Below are 12630 nucleotides of genomic sequence, written 5' to 3' on the forward strand. Positions count from 1 at the left end.
CCAATCGAGCATCTGTGGGATTAGCTGGACAAACAAGTCCGATCTATATGGGTCGCACCTTGCAACTTAAAGGACAACTGTGGACTCTGCTGTTGACATCTTGGTGTCAGATACCAGAGGACACCTTCAGAGGTCTGTGGAGTCCATGCCTCAACAGGTCAGAGCCGTTTTGGCAGCAAAAGGGGGACCTACACAATATTAGGCAGGGGTTCATAATGTTATGGCTGATTGGTAAATGATACGGCAAGACAAGACTCCATCAGTCAAAACGTACTCTTTCTCCTGTATGTGAAGGGCTTGCATTTCTTGTTCCGTGCCTCCTGGTTTGTGACTAAATCAACTGGAAAACACAATAAAACACCTATAACTTTTATAGAGTCATAGACATCTATACATGCACATATAAGTGTTGCCAAGCACCATCAGTTGCTCCTAGTTGTGGCAGACTAGAGGTGTTAAAACAAACAAACAAACAAAAAGGTAGACTTGTGATGGAAAGGTACAACAGACTGACTTGGGTGCATTAAGCCAACTCTCTGCACTCTACATACTGTAGCATTACAGCTGTTTGAATTAACATAGCCTGTTTACCGAGTCCCGGTGGCTCTTGGAGTTGGTAGTCCATGAGCTCGCACCAGCCGACTGGGTAGATGTCTGGAGACTGGTGGTCGAACCACTGGTCAAATTCATCTTCCCAGCCATCAAAGTGGATAAGCAACAGTCGGCCCACGCAGCGCCTCACAGTGGCCACACACAACAGGCGTGGCTCCATCAGGTCTACTGCCTCCAGCTTCATGTTGGGGGAGAAGCCGTGCCCTGGGTAGTCCTGAGGGAAAACAAACAGTGGGTTCATATGCTGTTTGATAACGTTTCTTGTGGTACCAAAATAAAACTAACTAATAAAAGGTTTCATACCACCAATATCTGGGAGTATATATTTACAGAAAGGGACTGTTTTATGTGTACAAATTGGGCGTGTTGTTAAAAAATTTAGTTTGGCCTTCCCGTCTTACAGCATTGAACAGTCGTACTGGTGCAGCTTTAGCACTGGTCTCCTTCAGGTATTTGTCCCATGTGAAGGTCTGAGAGTCATAACCTGCCACAAAACAGACATCATAAAATTACTATCATCAACATGATGCTGCTCAGCTATTTCCTGTCTCCTTTGTTTTTCTGCATAGCACTAATCAATACACATGGTCAGCATCAGCAGAACAAAGCACGAGCAATGGAGGCAAAATGCTGAGCTGAATTAGAGACTAAAAAAACAGACAAAGGGCAGTTTAGATTTACCCTGAGGTACAGTGAGAGGGATGTTGTTCTTTTCACAGAAGCCTACAGGAAGGATAGCATGAGAGGAGGCATGGTAACAAAACCAATCAGAGCCATTGTTCAATATGGTGCCGTCAATACCAACCATCAGGTAGCCATCTAACAGTACCTAGAGGAACAGAGGGGGAAGGAGGCAGCAGAGGCATGGGTGTAAGAGTTGGTGTGTTTAGGTAGATGACTTTTACACTGGCTAAAAAAAAAACAAACCCAAACAGTTATGTTACCTTGTGTACAGTGGCCACACAGATACTGCCCAGGTTGAGAGGGTCAATTGCCTCAAGCTTCATTCCTTCTTCAAAGAAACTTCCTTCCATGTAAACGATTCTAGGCTAAGAATCACACAGTGGTTATCAAGAGTTGCTCTAAAGAAGCGCTTTGCAGTGTCTGTGTTTCCATAGGTGGAGTGCAAATTGTTTCATCAACAGACAGCTAAATATCCACCATCACTTATTTTTACTATCATGAAATACAGACCAAAACATGCTTACAGTCTATATATCATCACATCTAAAGAGTTTCAGAAAACAGCAGTGCTATCCTGTGTGGATTTCCTGCTGGGGTTCTAGTGTATATACAGCTTAACAATACATAAAACACAATAAAAAGCAGTTTACTAAGTATTTCTTAACCAATAACATTTCACCTTTTTGAAGAGCAGGAACATATTGTCAGAGCTGACCCTCACACCACTGGCAGCAGCTTCCACACTGTTAGCTATATTAAAAACAAGACCATTATATTAATTGCCTTATTATTATATTAAAGTTGAGCCAATACCAGGAGGTGGAAAGAAGGCTATACAGTATGTATTCAAAATCCTGGACTTACCAGGTGCTTTAATGGCATGACCGATTTTTTCTGACCAGCCTACTGGGTGCAGGAGGGGACTCCACATGTGGCACCAGAAATCTAAGACGACGTTCTCAGGGGCGTCGCTTTGGTCAGCGTACACCAGCCGCAGACGGCCACCAATGACTGAGTCTATGATGGCCACACGGGTACGGCTAATGTATTTAGGGTCCACCACCTCCACATGCATGCCTACACTGAAAGGGCTCTTCATGCTTTCAGCCAGCTGCAAAGAGGAATTCCATAACAGGAATGAATTCAGTAAAATTAAACAATGCTACTCTTCACATGTACAAGATCAAAGATTTTTTATTGTCAATTCACTATATGTGCAGGACATACAGAAAATCGAAATACCGTACAACACAGACGGGTTACCATTTATGAGTCAAACCGTCACGTCAGGCATCATCCAGTTTTACCTTCAGGTAGAAGTCAACAGGTAGAGTGTGGGCTCCCACCAGCTTTTTCATCAGATACTCTTTCCAATCTGGGATGTTCTGCTTCACATCTATGCACACAATTTATCATATCAGAACATGTCCTACTGTTAATACAGCTAATGTTGGCCTACCAAAACATATTTTAATCATTTTGATATAAAATTGTACTCTCTTTTCTTTATGTGCTGGCCCAAAGTGTTTGCATAGCAGTGTGACCCCAGCTCCATGCTGGCCCAAAGTGTTTGCATAGCAGTGTGATTCAGGTTTGTATGTCAATCCTCACCTTGCGGCGGCACCGGCAACTTGCTCGTCATGGCGCACCAGCCAATCGGGTTCCTGAAACAAGGCTGCACCAAAAATCATGGCTGCTGTCCTGCTCAAAGCCTTCATATCTTAACAGGGCTTTGTATCCTGGAGACAAAGAAGGGGAGGAAGCCAAAATAGAAATGTTACTGCTTAAATTCAGGCCAATATATACCCTTTTTAAAAGATGAGATATTGTGAAGCAGACTCATTATGACCTCTATTTAGTGCTGGGTAAGAATTAAAGATACATTATAGATGATCAGCACAATCAAATTCTAAGTGATAAAACAGATGGTTCCTTGCTCTAATAGCCTGTAAAATAAGCACTGACAGACAGATGTACACACCTGCAACCTGGATAACAGTAGCGATCCAATAGACTTTACTGGGAAGGACAGCGTTGGTGTTCAGGACTTCCACCTTCATCCCTACGATGATGTCATCCCACTGGGCGCACAGTGGAGCCTGCAAAGTGGAAGGTCAGATAAAGCCTTACTTTATTACTTCCTTAGCTTAGTTCCTTCCTTCCCTTATTTCGTGTTTTACACTGATTCATTTGGAAAGTACAGTATTTTGATTTTACTAAATATCAGGAATCAGCCGTATCCACCTTCGATATGATGGACACCTTTTCTTGCTGCTCTCTGCTTATTAAATAATCTATATTGTAAGTAACAATCTGTCTCTTTCGGCTGTTCCTGTTCGGGCTCGCCACAGCAAATTGTCACACTGACGACTCGCATGTTGAAATTTGGCACGTGTTTTACACTGGATGCCCTTCCTGATGCAACACTGACTTAAACCCGGGCCACAGCGGTGAGAGCGCTGAATCCTAGCCACTAGTCCAACAGGGACCCAAATTGTAACAATACCTAACATAATACATACACACCATACAGCAAAGCACATGTGAAAAATATAAACTGTAGGAATGTAAAGATAAACAGATACAAATTGGAAAATCAATACAAGAGACAGATTTTTCAAAAATTTGTTTAAAAAAATGGTCTAAAATAGATATAGACCTCATAAACCAATCTTTGGCAAGTTTTCTGTTACTTATTGCTGTGCTCCACTCTAGTATGTGCCTTTTGCACATGTGTGCGTGTGTACACACCATCTCCTGTCTGTGGTCAAACACACCTCCTTAACAACACAGGTCCAGGAAAAGTGCAGCGCACAGTACAGATAGCTGCAGAACTAGTTCTAGCAGATACAGAGCATGCAGCGCTTGTGTCGGATATACCAGAGGGACACGGGCCGGGCTAGTAGTGACGTTACGAAGGCCACACATTGTTGAAGCGATGGAAAGAGTATAGGTAGCTGTGAGTCAATCAGCTTGAGGTAAGTAACAGTGCTAGTGTTAGCAGCTACTTTCAGAGCACATCAATGATATCAATAACTGAAGCTTAAGATATTTCATTTGCAAGGATGTGCATGTGTTGTTGAAAATGTGGGATTGGGACAAATAACAGTGACTCTGAAGCTGAGGCACATAATAACACGTCAGCAGGATTTAGGTGAAAATGCATTTCAGCTCTGTATGATAAGGAGAAACAGCACATAGAGGTTTACTGTTCTAATTACACCTCCGAGACCAGACTCACATGTCTGAAGCAGGACACAGACGCAGCCAGAGATGATTCCCTCTCCAGGTAGGTACCCCAGTCAAATCCTGCAGCAGATGCTACAGAATGGAGAGAAGAAAGGAATCTGAGCTTTGTCTTTGCTGGATAAATCAATACACATCACCCACTGTTTGGCCTGCTAACTTTATGGCCATGTCCAGATACATTCAGATCGTGGCTACAGCTTATTAGGGCTAATTAAAGCTCACAGCTAACATCAAATTGCACCTCAAATCATTGGCGGGTGACCTGTGGCATTTAATTCCATCTGTGAAAAACAATAACTGCACCTACAGTGCCTTGCAAAAGTATTCATACCACTTTCATACCAACTTTTCCCACATTACAACCACAAACTTAAATGTATTTTATTGGGATTTCATGTGATAGACCAACACAAAGTATTGCATAATGGTGAAGTGGAAGGAAAATGATATGTGGTGTTCAAGATTTTTTACAAATAAAAATCTGAAAAGTGTGGCGTGCATATGTATTCAGCCCCCTTTACGCTGATATCCCTAAATAAAATCTTGTGCAACCAACTGCCTTCTGAAGTCACCTAATTGGTAAACAGAGTCCACCTGTGTGTAATTCAATCTCAGTATAAATACAGCTGTTCTGTGAAGGCCTCAGAGGTTTGTTAGAGAACATTAGGAGGCTGCAAAAGACTTGGGACTAGGGCAGAGGTAACATGACAAAATGTGGAAAGGTTCAAGGGGTATGAATACTTTTGCAAGGCACTGTATATAGAAAATGTAAAAAGTACACAGGGTCAGGAACTACATGCACTTTCCTTTATCTGTATTCCACTGAGCTGGAGCAGCTGACGTTCCTGCATCAAGTCCAAGCTTATGTACTATAGACATTAATTCATTCTGTATTTTACCATGGATATTAACTCTCTAATGCACTGCAGGTATTCATTTTAAATGATTTGCATGTGTGTATTGCTGCTATTACCATGTCCTGCTGGGATTAGCGAGGCTTTGTTCACCGCAGTAACCTTTTTTAAGGGGGGCTTCCCCTGTAGAGACAAACAACACACACACACAAAAAAGAGACTATAAAACATGCCACATCCTCTCATTTTAAAGGCAAGTTAATTCTAGAAGCCAGTTGAAGCACAAACAGCCATATGACTATTTTGTTTCACACGGCTGGCATAAAGAATGAAAGATAAGATACTTTGTCATTGCATATCAAGACAGTGAAGGAGGAGAGAAATTATTCATGATCCAATCACTGCTGTCCAAGGCCTAAACTTATGACAGTTTGACAAATTCTGGTTGCATTTCCAAATATGTAAAAAGAACAGTGGCACAAAATTCCCCGTGTCTGTCGTAGGCCGTTCCATGCATGCTAAGACTTTAGTTGTTGAGAGGTTCATACGCGAGTGAACAAAGAAAGACTAGTGGCAGTTTTACACACACCAAACAGATTTAACATTTGACTAAAGTCAGACTTTGGGACAAATTTCACTGCCAGTCAACGCGTCTTCCCACAAAACTTTCATCAGGATTAACAGATCTGGCAAATTATCTATTTGACTTGACTATTTACTGAAAATAATAGTTTTCTGTAATCAAATATTTCCACTTATAATGCTTTAGAAAACACACAAGAACTATAACTGGACAGCTCAGACTCTGGCTGCCACTAGTGATTAATCTCTCTGTTAATATTCTCAGTTACCAATTAAACGTGCCAAACAGTGGGTGAGTATTCATATGGAAGGTCCATGTTCAGGTGAAATGATTTGGCCCCAGAGCAGGGTATCAGGCCATGCAGTCATAAATCTTCAGGGCCCCAAAACAAGCAACGGCATTTTCCAACTAACCGATTCTAAAATGTACACAGATTTTACAGACGCCATTAAATGGGCAAAAAGAAGCCCAACATGTTGACTAAAACCCACTGGTATGGTTAAATATACTGAGTAGTAACAGGCCAGCCCAATTAATCAATTTATCTTTGGTGCATAAAATGTCAGAAAACTCCAAAACTAATTTTCCAAGAAACATGGTTGTTTTTAAATGGTTTCTTTTGACTGTCCAAGAGTTCCAAACTCATACTTAGTCAGTTTTCTGTCACAGAGGACCAAACAAAAACAGCAAATACTCACATCTGATAAACTGGAGCCAATGGGTCTTTGTCACTTTTGTAAAGAAAGTAACTTAAAATGAACAATTGATTATTTAAAAAAAAGATATGCAGTTTTGGTTCTAGTAAATATGGATTAAGTCTAAAGCAGAAACCTAAATACCACAATGTTGTTCTAATTTTATGTTCGCCTTGAACTTGTTTTTAGCATCAATATCTGTCTTTTCTGGTTTTGTATGAATGGTTTGTGTCCTTGTTACATCGCCATCTTGTCTTTGTCATACATGTTTTCTACTTTATTGGTAAAGTAGAATAAGAAGATGCCGTTCCCCAACAAACTCACCAGCTGGTCCACATAAATGACGCTGGCGGTGGGACCACCTGTCTCTGAGGTGTGCGTGTGTCTGAACTGGGTGGGGACAGCGTTGGGCTTCAGGAGCCGGCCCCGGCGGGACGGCTGGTTCGCGGCATCGTAGTAGTCGTCGTGCTGAAAATGCTTCTGGCAGACGAACAGCTTGCTAAGGATGTGGAGCGGAGTTTTTACATCCATGTTCAGAGCAAACAGCCATTGTCTCAGTCTCTCCGCGTCCCCGAGTGGAAACCGATGAAAGGTGAGGTTCGCCCGTTTTGTGTTCCAGCAACTATCAACGCAGCACTTGTGGACCATTGTAGGAGTTTTAATCAAGAAAAATTAAGCAGACGCGAATGGAGATTGTACCGACCTGGGGAAACGAAGATTTCAAGCGCAGCGCGATGGTTTTCTTCTTCTCGTCCCAGTTTTTCTGCAGTGGCGCTTGGATAACAGCTTTCTGGGAGATGCTGCCGCCACTCGTTCGTAATTATGAATACAAACAGGTGACAAAGTTAAACCTGAATAAACGAGTGGCCTCTTCCAGGATGACAGTGCCTCCATCCACAGGACACAGGGGGTCACTCGGTGGTTTGATGAGTATCAAAATGATGTGAATCATATGCTATGGCCTTCACAGTCAACAGATCTCATCCCAGATGAACACCTATGGGCAGTGGTGGAAGAGGTCAGATCCCTTACTTGAGTAAAAGTAACAATACCAGTGTAAAAGTGCTGTTATAAATAACAGTCCTGCATTCAGAATGTTACTTAAGTAAAAGTACAAAAGTATCTAGTAGCTAAAGTCATAAAAATGTAGTGGAGTAAAAAGTACAATATTTCCTTCTAAAATGTAGTGAAGCCAAAGTATGAAGTAGCACAAAAAGAAAATACTCAAGTAAAGTTCACATTCTTCAAAACTCTACTTAAGTACAGTACTTGAGTAAATGTACTTAGTTACTTTCCACCACTGCCTGTGGGAGATGTTGGAGCGATGTGTTAGACAGCATCTCTACCTCCATCATCAAAACACCACATAAAGGAATATCTTTGGGAAGACTGGTGTTCATCCCTTCAGCAGAGTTCAGAGACTTGGAGAGTCAATGCCAAGGGGCAATGAAGGGGTTCTGGTGACAAGGTGGCCTAACACCTTACTAAATTACTTTATGTTGGGGTTTCCTTTCATTTGCCTGTACAGCAACAACATCTGTTTTTGTGCTTCAATAGAAAGAAATCCTGGAAATCCTTTATGTCAGATTAAACTTCTGGTGAAAGTTGTATAAAAACTATTAATCTGATGAAATCGTGCAGCCATTTTGGGTTAACTATTGCACTCAGTGGAAACGTGATATAGCTTCGAACTAGAGCTGAAACAACCAGTCAACAGGCAGAAAATTTTGATGATCAATTCATTTTCAAGCCCCGATTTAATAGCACGTTTGTCAACCTTTAAAACAGAAATTCGATACTAATTAAAAAGCTTACTTACACAGGTCAGTAAATACAGGCTATAAACACTATTTGAGTGCCTATATCCTACCAACAAAATGTCTTAGTTTGCCAACACTGAACTGACTGAGGTTTTTGTTGTTGCATTGTCAATGAAGAAATATTAATTGACTTTGTTCTACAAAAATGTATTTACAAAAACATTTGAAGCAAAAATTGCAAATAAAGGAAGTGCTTGTACCTGTAACCAGAGTTTTGTGTATGGTTCATGGTAATGCTGGAGCACTGACTAGGCTGAGGTGACATCACAGGACTCTAAAGACCCCAGGTTGACAGTGTCCATTAGTTGGTCATAATTTGCTTACACATATTTGTTTGGAAGTATTGGAAGACTATTGTTTTTGTACTGTACTCTTGTATTAAAATCAGTATTAATGGATATTTGTCTTCTGTCTGTTTTGGTGATTTATACATGTGTTTATAGATGTTTTAATACATGTTTTTGCCTTTGCATGCAAGGAGCTCTCATTTGTCTTCATCTTCTTTCTTTATTGTAACCCCCAATGATTGGGGCCTGAGCAGCAAAGTGGAGTTGTATTTACTGCTATCACCTCACAACAAGACGTTTATGGATTTGAACCTACCAACCTGCAGGATTCACCTGCATGTTCCCCCTGTACCTCCAATGCCAGGCTCTATCTGCTTCAACATATATCTATAACTAGAATTATCGCTTTGTAGTTGTATCCTCCGCCAACCAGTCAAATTCATGGAAATGATAGGCATGAGGTCACTGACCTTGACCTTTGACTTTCAGCCACCAAAAAGTTGTATAAAAACTATTAATCTGATGAAATCGTGCAGCCATTTTGGGTTAACTATTGCACTCAGTGGAAACGTGATATAGCTTCGAACTAGAGCTGAAACAACCAGTCAACAGGCAGAAAATTTTGATGATCAATTCATTTTCAAGCCCCTATGCTAAGCATCCCCTAGTTCCAGTTTCTCAAATAAATATTTGCTGCTTTTTGTCTTATTTGACATTCAAGTGAATATCACTGTTTTGCACTGCTGATTGGACAGAACAAGCAAAGTAAAGACATCATCTTTGGCTTCAGGAAACTGTGATGGGATTTTTTTAAACAGCTTTTTGGACATTTAAGATTAACTGGATAAACCAGAAAATAACTGACAGGAAATAAAAGTATTCAAGATGATTAATTAGGGTTAAGAAATCATTACTTTATGATTTGCACACCACCACCTGTAATTTGATGAGGTAAAATAGTCAGATCTCACTAATGCAGCCTGAATGGATTAATATTGCCCTGTTTTAGGGTGAATATTTGAAGTACAAACACACACACACACACACACACACACAAAGGACTTAATCCTGTTGCATTAAAAAATGACACAAGTCAAAACCCACATCCCCTATAAGTCTTGACAAAATTTGTCACTTTTTCTATTTCCTTTTAACTAAATGTATAACTATTTTAACTAAATATTCTTGTTTCACTCTGTACTCTCACCTGTCAAGCAAGAAATGGTCTGTTGATTTGCAGTTGCTTTTAAAGTGCAAGTGTCACATTTAATTCAGTTCAGTGATGACACTTTGCACAGGTAAGTGTACTCCACCCTGGTGGAAAAGACTCTATAGTATTAATACTTCCAATTTAGACAGAGGCTGCTCACTTCAAGGTGGCTGGACAGCACTTGTGCCTGATATAAGAGGAATGCTGAAGCTTTCAAACACCCAAAAAGTTGGCCTAATTACTTAATTAAATAAAGTAATTAACTATGACTGGTGCTCACAGTGTTCAGCAGTACAACAGTAGTTGTGTAAAACAGCAGATAAGTTCAGCAATTTTTTGAAGAATGAAATGTTAAGTTTTTTGATGAAAAATATCACAAGGCAGCAAACAAATTTATCATTCAGCGTTATTTCTGGGCGACAATACACATTTTTTCCTCACCCGCAGTGTGGAGGTCTTTTTGGAGTTTGATGAATAGGAGCATGAGCAAGATGTAGAGCAGAAACGCTTGGTCTTCTTCAAAAAGAAGGTACTAATATTGCCAGTTGTGCCACACATCTCACACACCACTGTAAAACAAAAACATACATATGCTCACACACAGATATATAAAATGTATCTATGAAAATGCTGTACTCTTTGCCTTTGGTCTCTATCTCATTTGCATTTCACCTGGTTCTTCTATTTTTTCATCAAGGTTCACTCGTCTTCCTGCCAGATGTTTGTCATCACTTCCTCCATAATTGCCATCAAACTGAATGGGAGCCATTTCATTGTGTTTGGCCTGTAAAGAGAAAAAAAAAAAAACCTGAAAAGTCAGTAAAATGAACATGAGCAGGAGCTCTGTTTCTCTCTACAGTGACCCATCCTGGTCCATGAGAAAACCTACTCACAGTAATGTTATGCTTTCTTGGCTCAGCTGCAATGCCCCTGTGCTGGATAACAGGCAGGCAGTTACTACAGCCCACTCCACTGCACAAGGGACAGTGTGGACGGATGAACACTGTGGGAACAGCTCCCGGTTTCAGCTTTACAGTCCCCGTGGCTGGTCTGGACTCAAAGTACTCTTTGCCAAAATGCTCACTGCAGAGGTAAGAGTTGGGTGTGGCAATCCAATGGGTGCGGATGCGCTGGACCTGCTTCTCCCATTTGCGAAATTCCTCAGGGTCCCTGGGGAATTTAAACAGTGTCGCACCATCTTCTGCAGTTCTGCCACATCCATAGGCCACACAGTGGTAGGGCATCCCGTCTTCTCAACTGGAGGACACTCAGTGCCACAGAGTCCAAATCATGACCTACAGCTATTGCATCCTTTCTTCTTTTTAGGGCATCTTTCTATGAGCTCTGCTGAGAAATGTCATTGATTGTATGTTACAACTTGCAGACACCGTTTCAACCCCACTAAAGAAAATGCACATTCATTTTTAGGTGACATCAATTTCAAAACTAGAGATGGTCAGCTGTGGAAGATGCAGGTAAAACTAAATGACAGACAATATAATATTTATGGTGATATTTTTCAGTATTTCTTGGCTACTGAATTACAGTTAAATTATACAACTGACTAAAATTAATGATGAAAAATACCTCTACCTGCTTGACCAGTGTATTCAGGAAAGATGGTTTCTCTATTTTCTTTCCTCATGTGTAACTTATACATGATGAAAAATGAATTGTGTGAAAATATTATTGGGCTATTGATAATTAGTTGGTTAGTTAACAATTTGGTATTTCATTTTGTCAGTAATATTAAGATATAAACACAGTCTAACAAGTACAACAGGCAACCAAATGTTATTATTAGGCAAGACGTATTTCTACACACTAGAACTAATGCAGTGTATTCGGCAAAGTAAAAGTCATGACCAGCTAAAACAGATGCAATAATGTTAAACTTACTCCTACGTTACTGCATGTGCAAAATGTTACAGTTAACATGTTAATAAGCATGCTAGTCAAAGCATACAAGTACATACTGTGCATGTAAGCTAGGTTAATAGTGCTAATAGCACGTTTGTCAACCTATAAAACAGAAATTCGATAATAATTAAAAAGCTTACTTACACAGGTCAGTAAATACAGGCTATAAACACTATTTGAGTGCCTATATCCTACCAACAAAATGTCTTAGTTTGCCAACACTGAACTGACTGAGGTCCCCTACCTTTGACGTCATCGCAGCCTAGATTGCTACGCACCGACTAGGAATTATGGGAGTTGATGTTTTAGCAGAATTGGACGAAAATCATCGCTCAGTCATTCTCCAAAACACAAATACTGTAAATGCATGTAGAGGCACCCTTTTGTTAAGATGATGGAGTGCATCATTTGCTAATAATTAAAGTAGAAGTTTTTGTTGTTGCATTGTCAATGAAGAAATATTAATTGACTTTGTTCTACAAAAATGTATTTACAAAAACATTTGAAGCAAAAATTGCAAATAAAGGAAGTGCTTGTACCTGTAACCAGAGTTTTGTGTATGGTTCATGGTAATGCTGGAGCACTGACTAGGCTGAGGTGACATCACAGGACTCTAAAGACCCCAGGTTGACAGTGTCCATTAGTTTGTCATAATTTGCTTACACATATTTGTTTGGAAGTATTGGAAGACTATTGTTTTTGTACTGTACTCTTGT

General features: G+C 40.3%; 2 protein-coding genes across 2 annotated transcripts in view; one reads left to right on the plus strand and one right to left on the minus strand.

Annotated features, from left to right (window-relative positions):
• Positions 1-10777, plus strand: part of chadlb (chondroadherin-like b) — a 19622-nt gene extending 8845 nt beyond the window's left edge. The window contains exons 12-13 of the mRNA XM_020587876.1: positions 10442-10523; positions 10692-10777. The gene's annotated coding sequence lies outside the window, so the exon portion shown is untranslated. The remainder of the gene's footprint in view (positions 1-10441; positions 10524-10691) is intronic.
• The window catches only part of l3mbtl2 (L3MBTL histone methyl-lysine binding protein 2), a 14186-nt gene extending 1631 nt beyond the window's left edge, over positions 1-12555 (minus strand). The window contains 16 exon segments of the mRNA XM_020587875.1: positions 275-340; positions 592-826; positions 1014-1096; positions 1294-1441; positions 1557-1661; positions 1976-2046; positions 2161-2407; positions 2604-2692; positions 2908-2961; positions 2964-3035; positions 3278-3395; positions 4538-4617; positions 5519-5582; positions 10436-10563; positions 10667-10778; positions 10888-12555. Of these exon segments, the coding sequence (XP_020443531.1) occupies positions 275-340; positions 592-826; positions 1014-1096; positions 1294-1441; positions 1557-1661; positions 1976-2046; positions 2161-2407; positions 2604-2692; positions 2908-2961; positions 2964-3035; positions 3278-3395; positions 4538-4617; positions 5519-5582; positions 10436-10563; positions 10667-10778; positions 10888-11238 (2023 nt within the window). The 5' untranslated portion in view covers positions 11239-12555.
• Between the last annotated feature and the right edge of the window lie 75 nt (positions 12556-12630).

This window comes from Monopterus albus, unplaced genomic scaffold, assembly GCF_001952655.1.
Source record: "Monopterus albus unplaced genomic scaffold, M_albus_1.0 scaffold485.1, whole genome shotgun sequence".
Classification (NCBI taxonomy): Eukaryota; Metazoa; Chordata; class Actinopteri; order Synbranchiformes; family Synbranchidae; genus Monopterus; species Monopterus albus.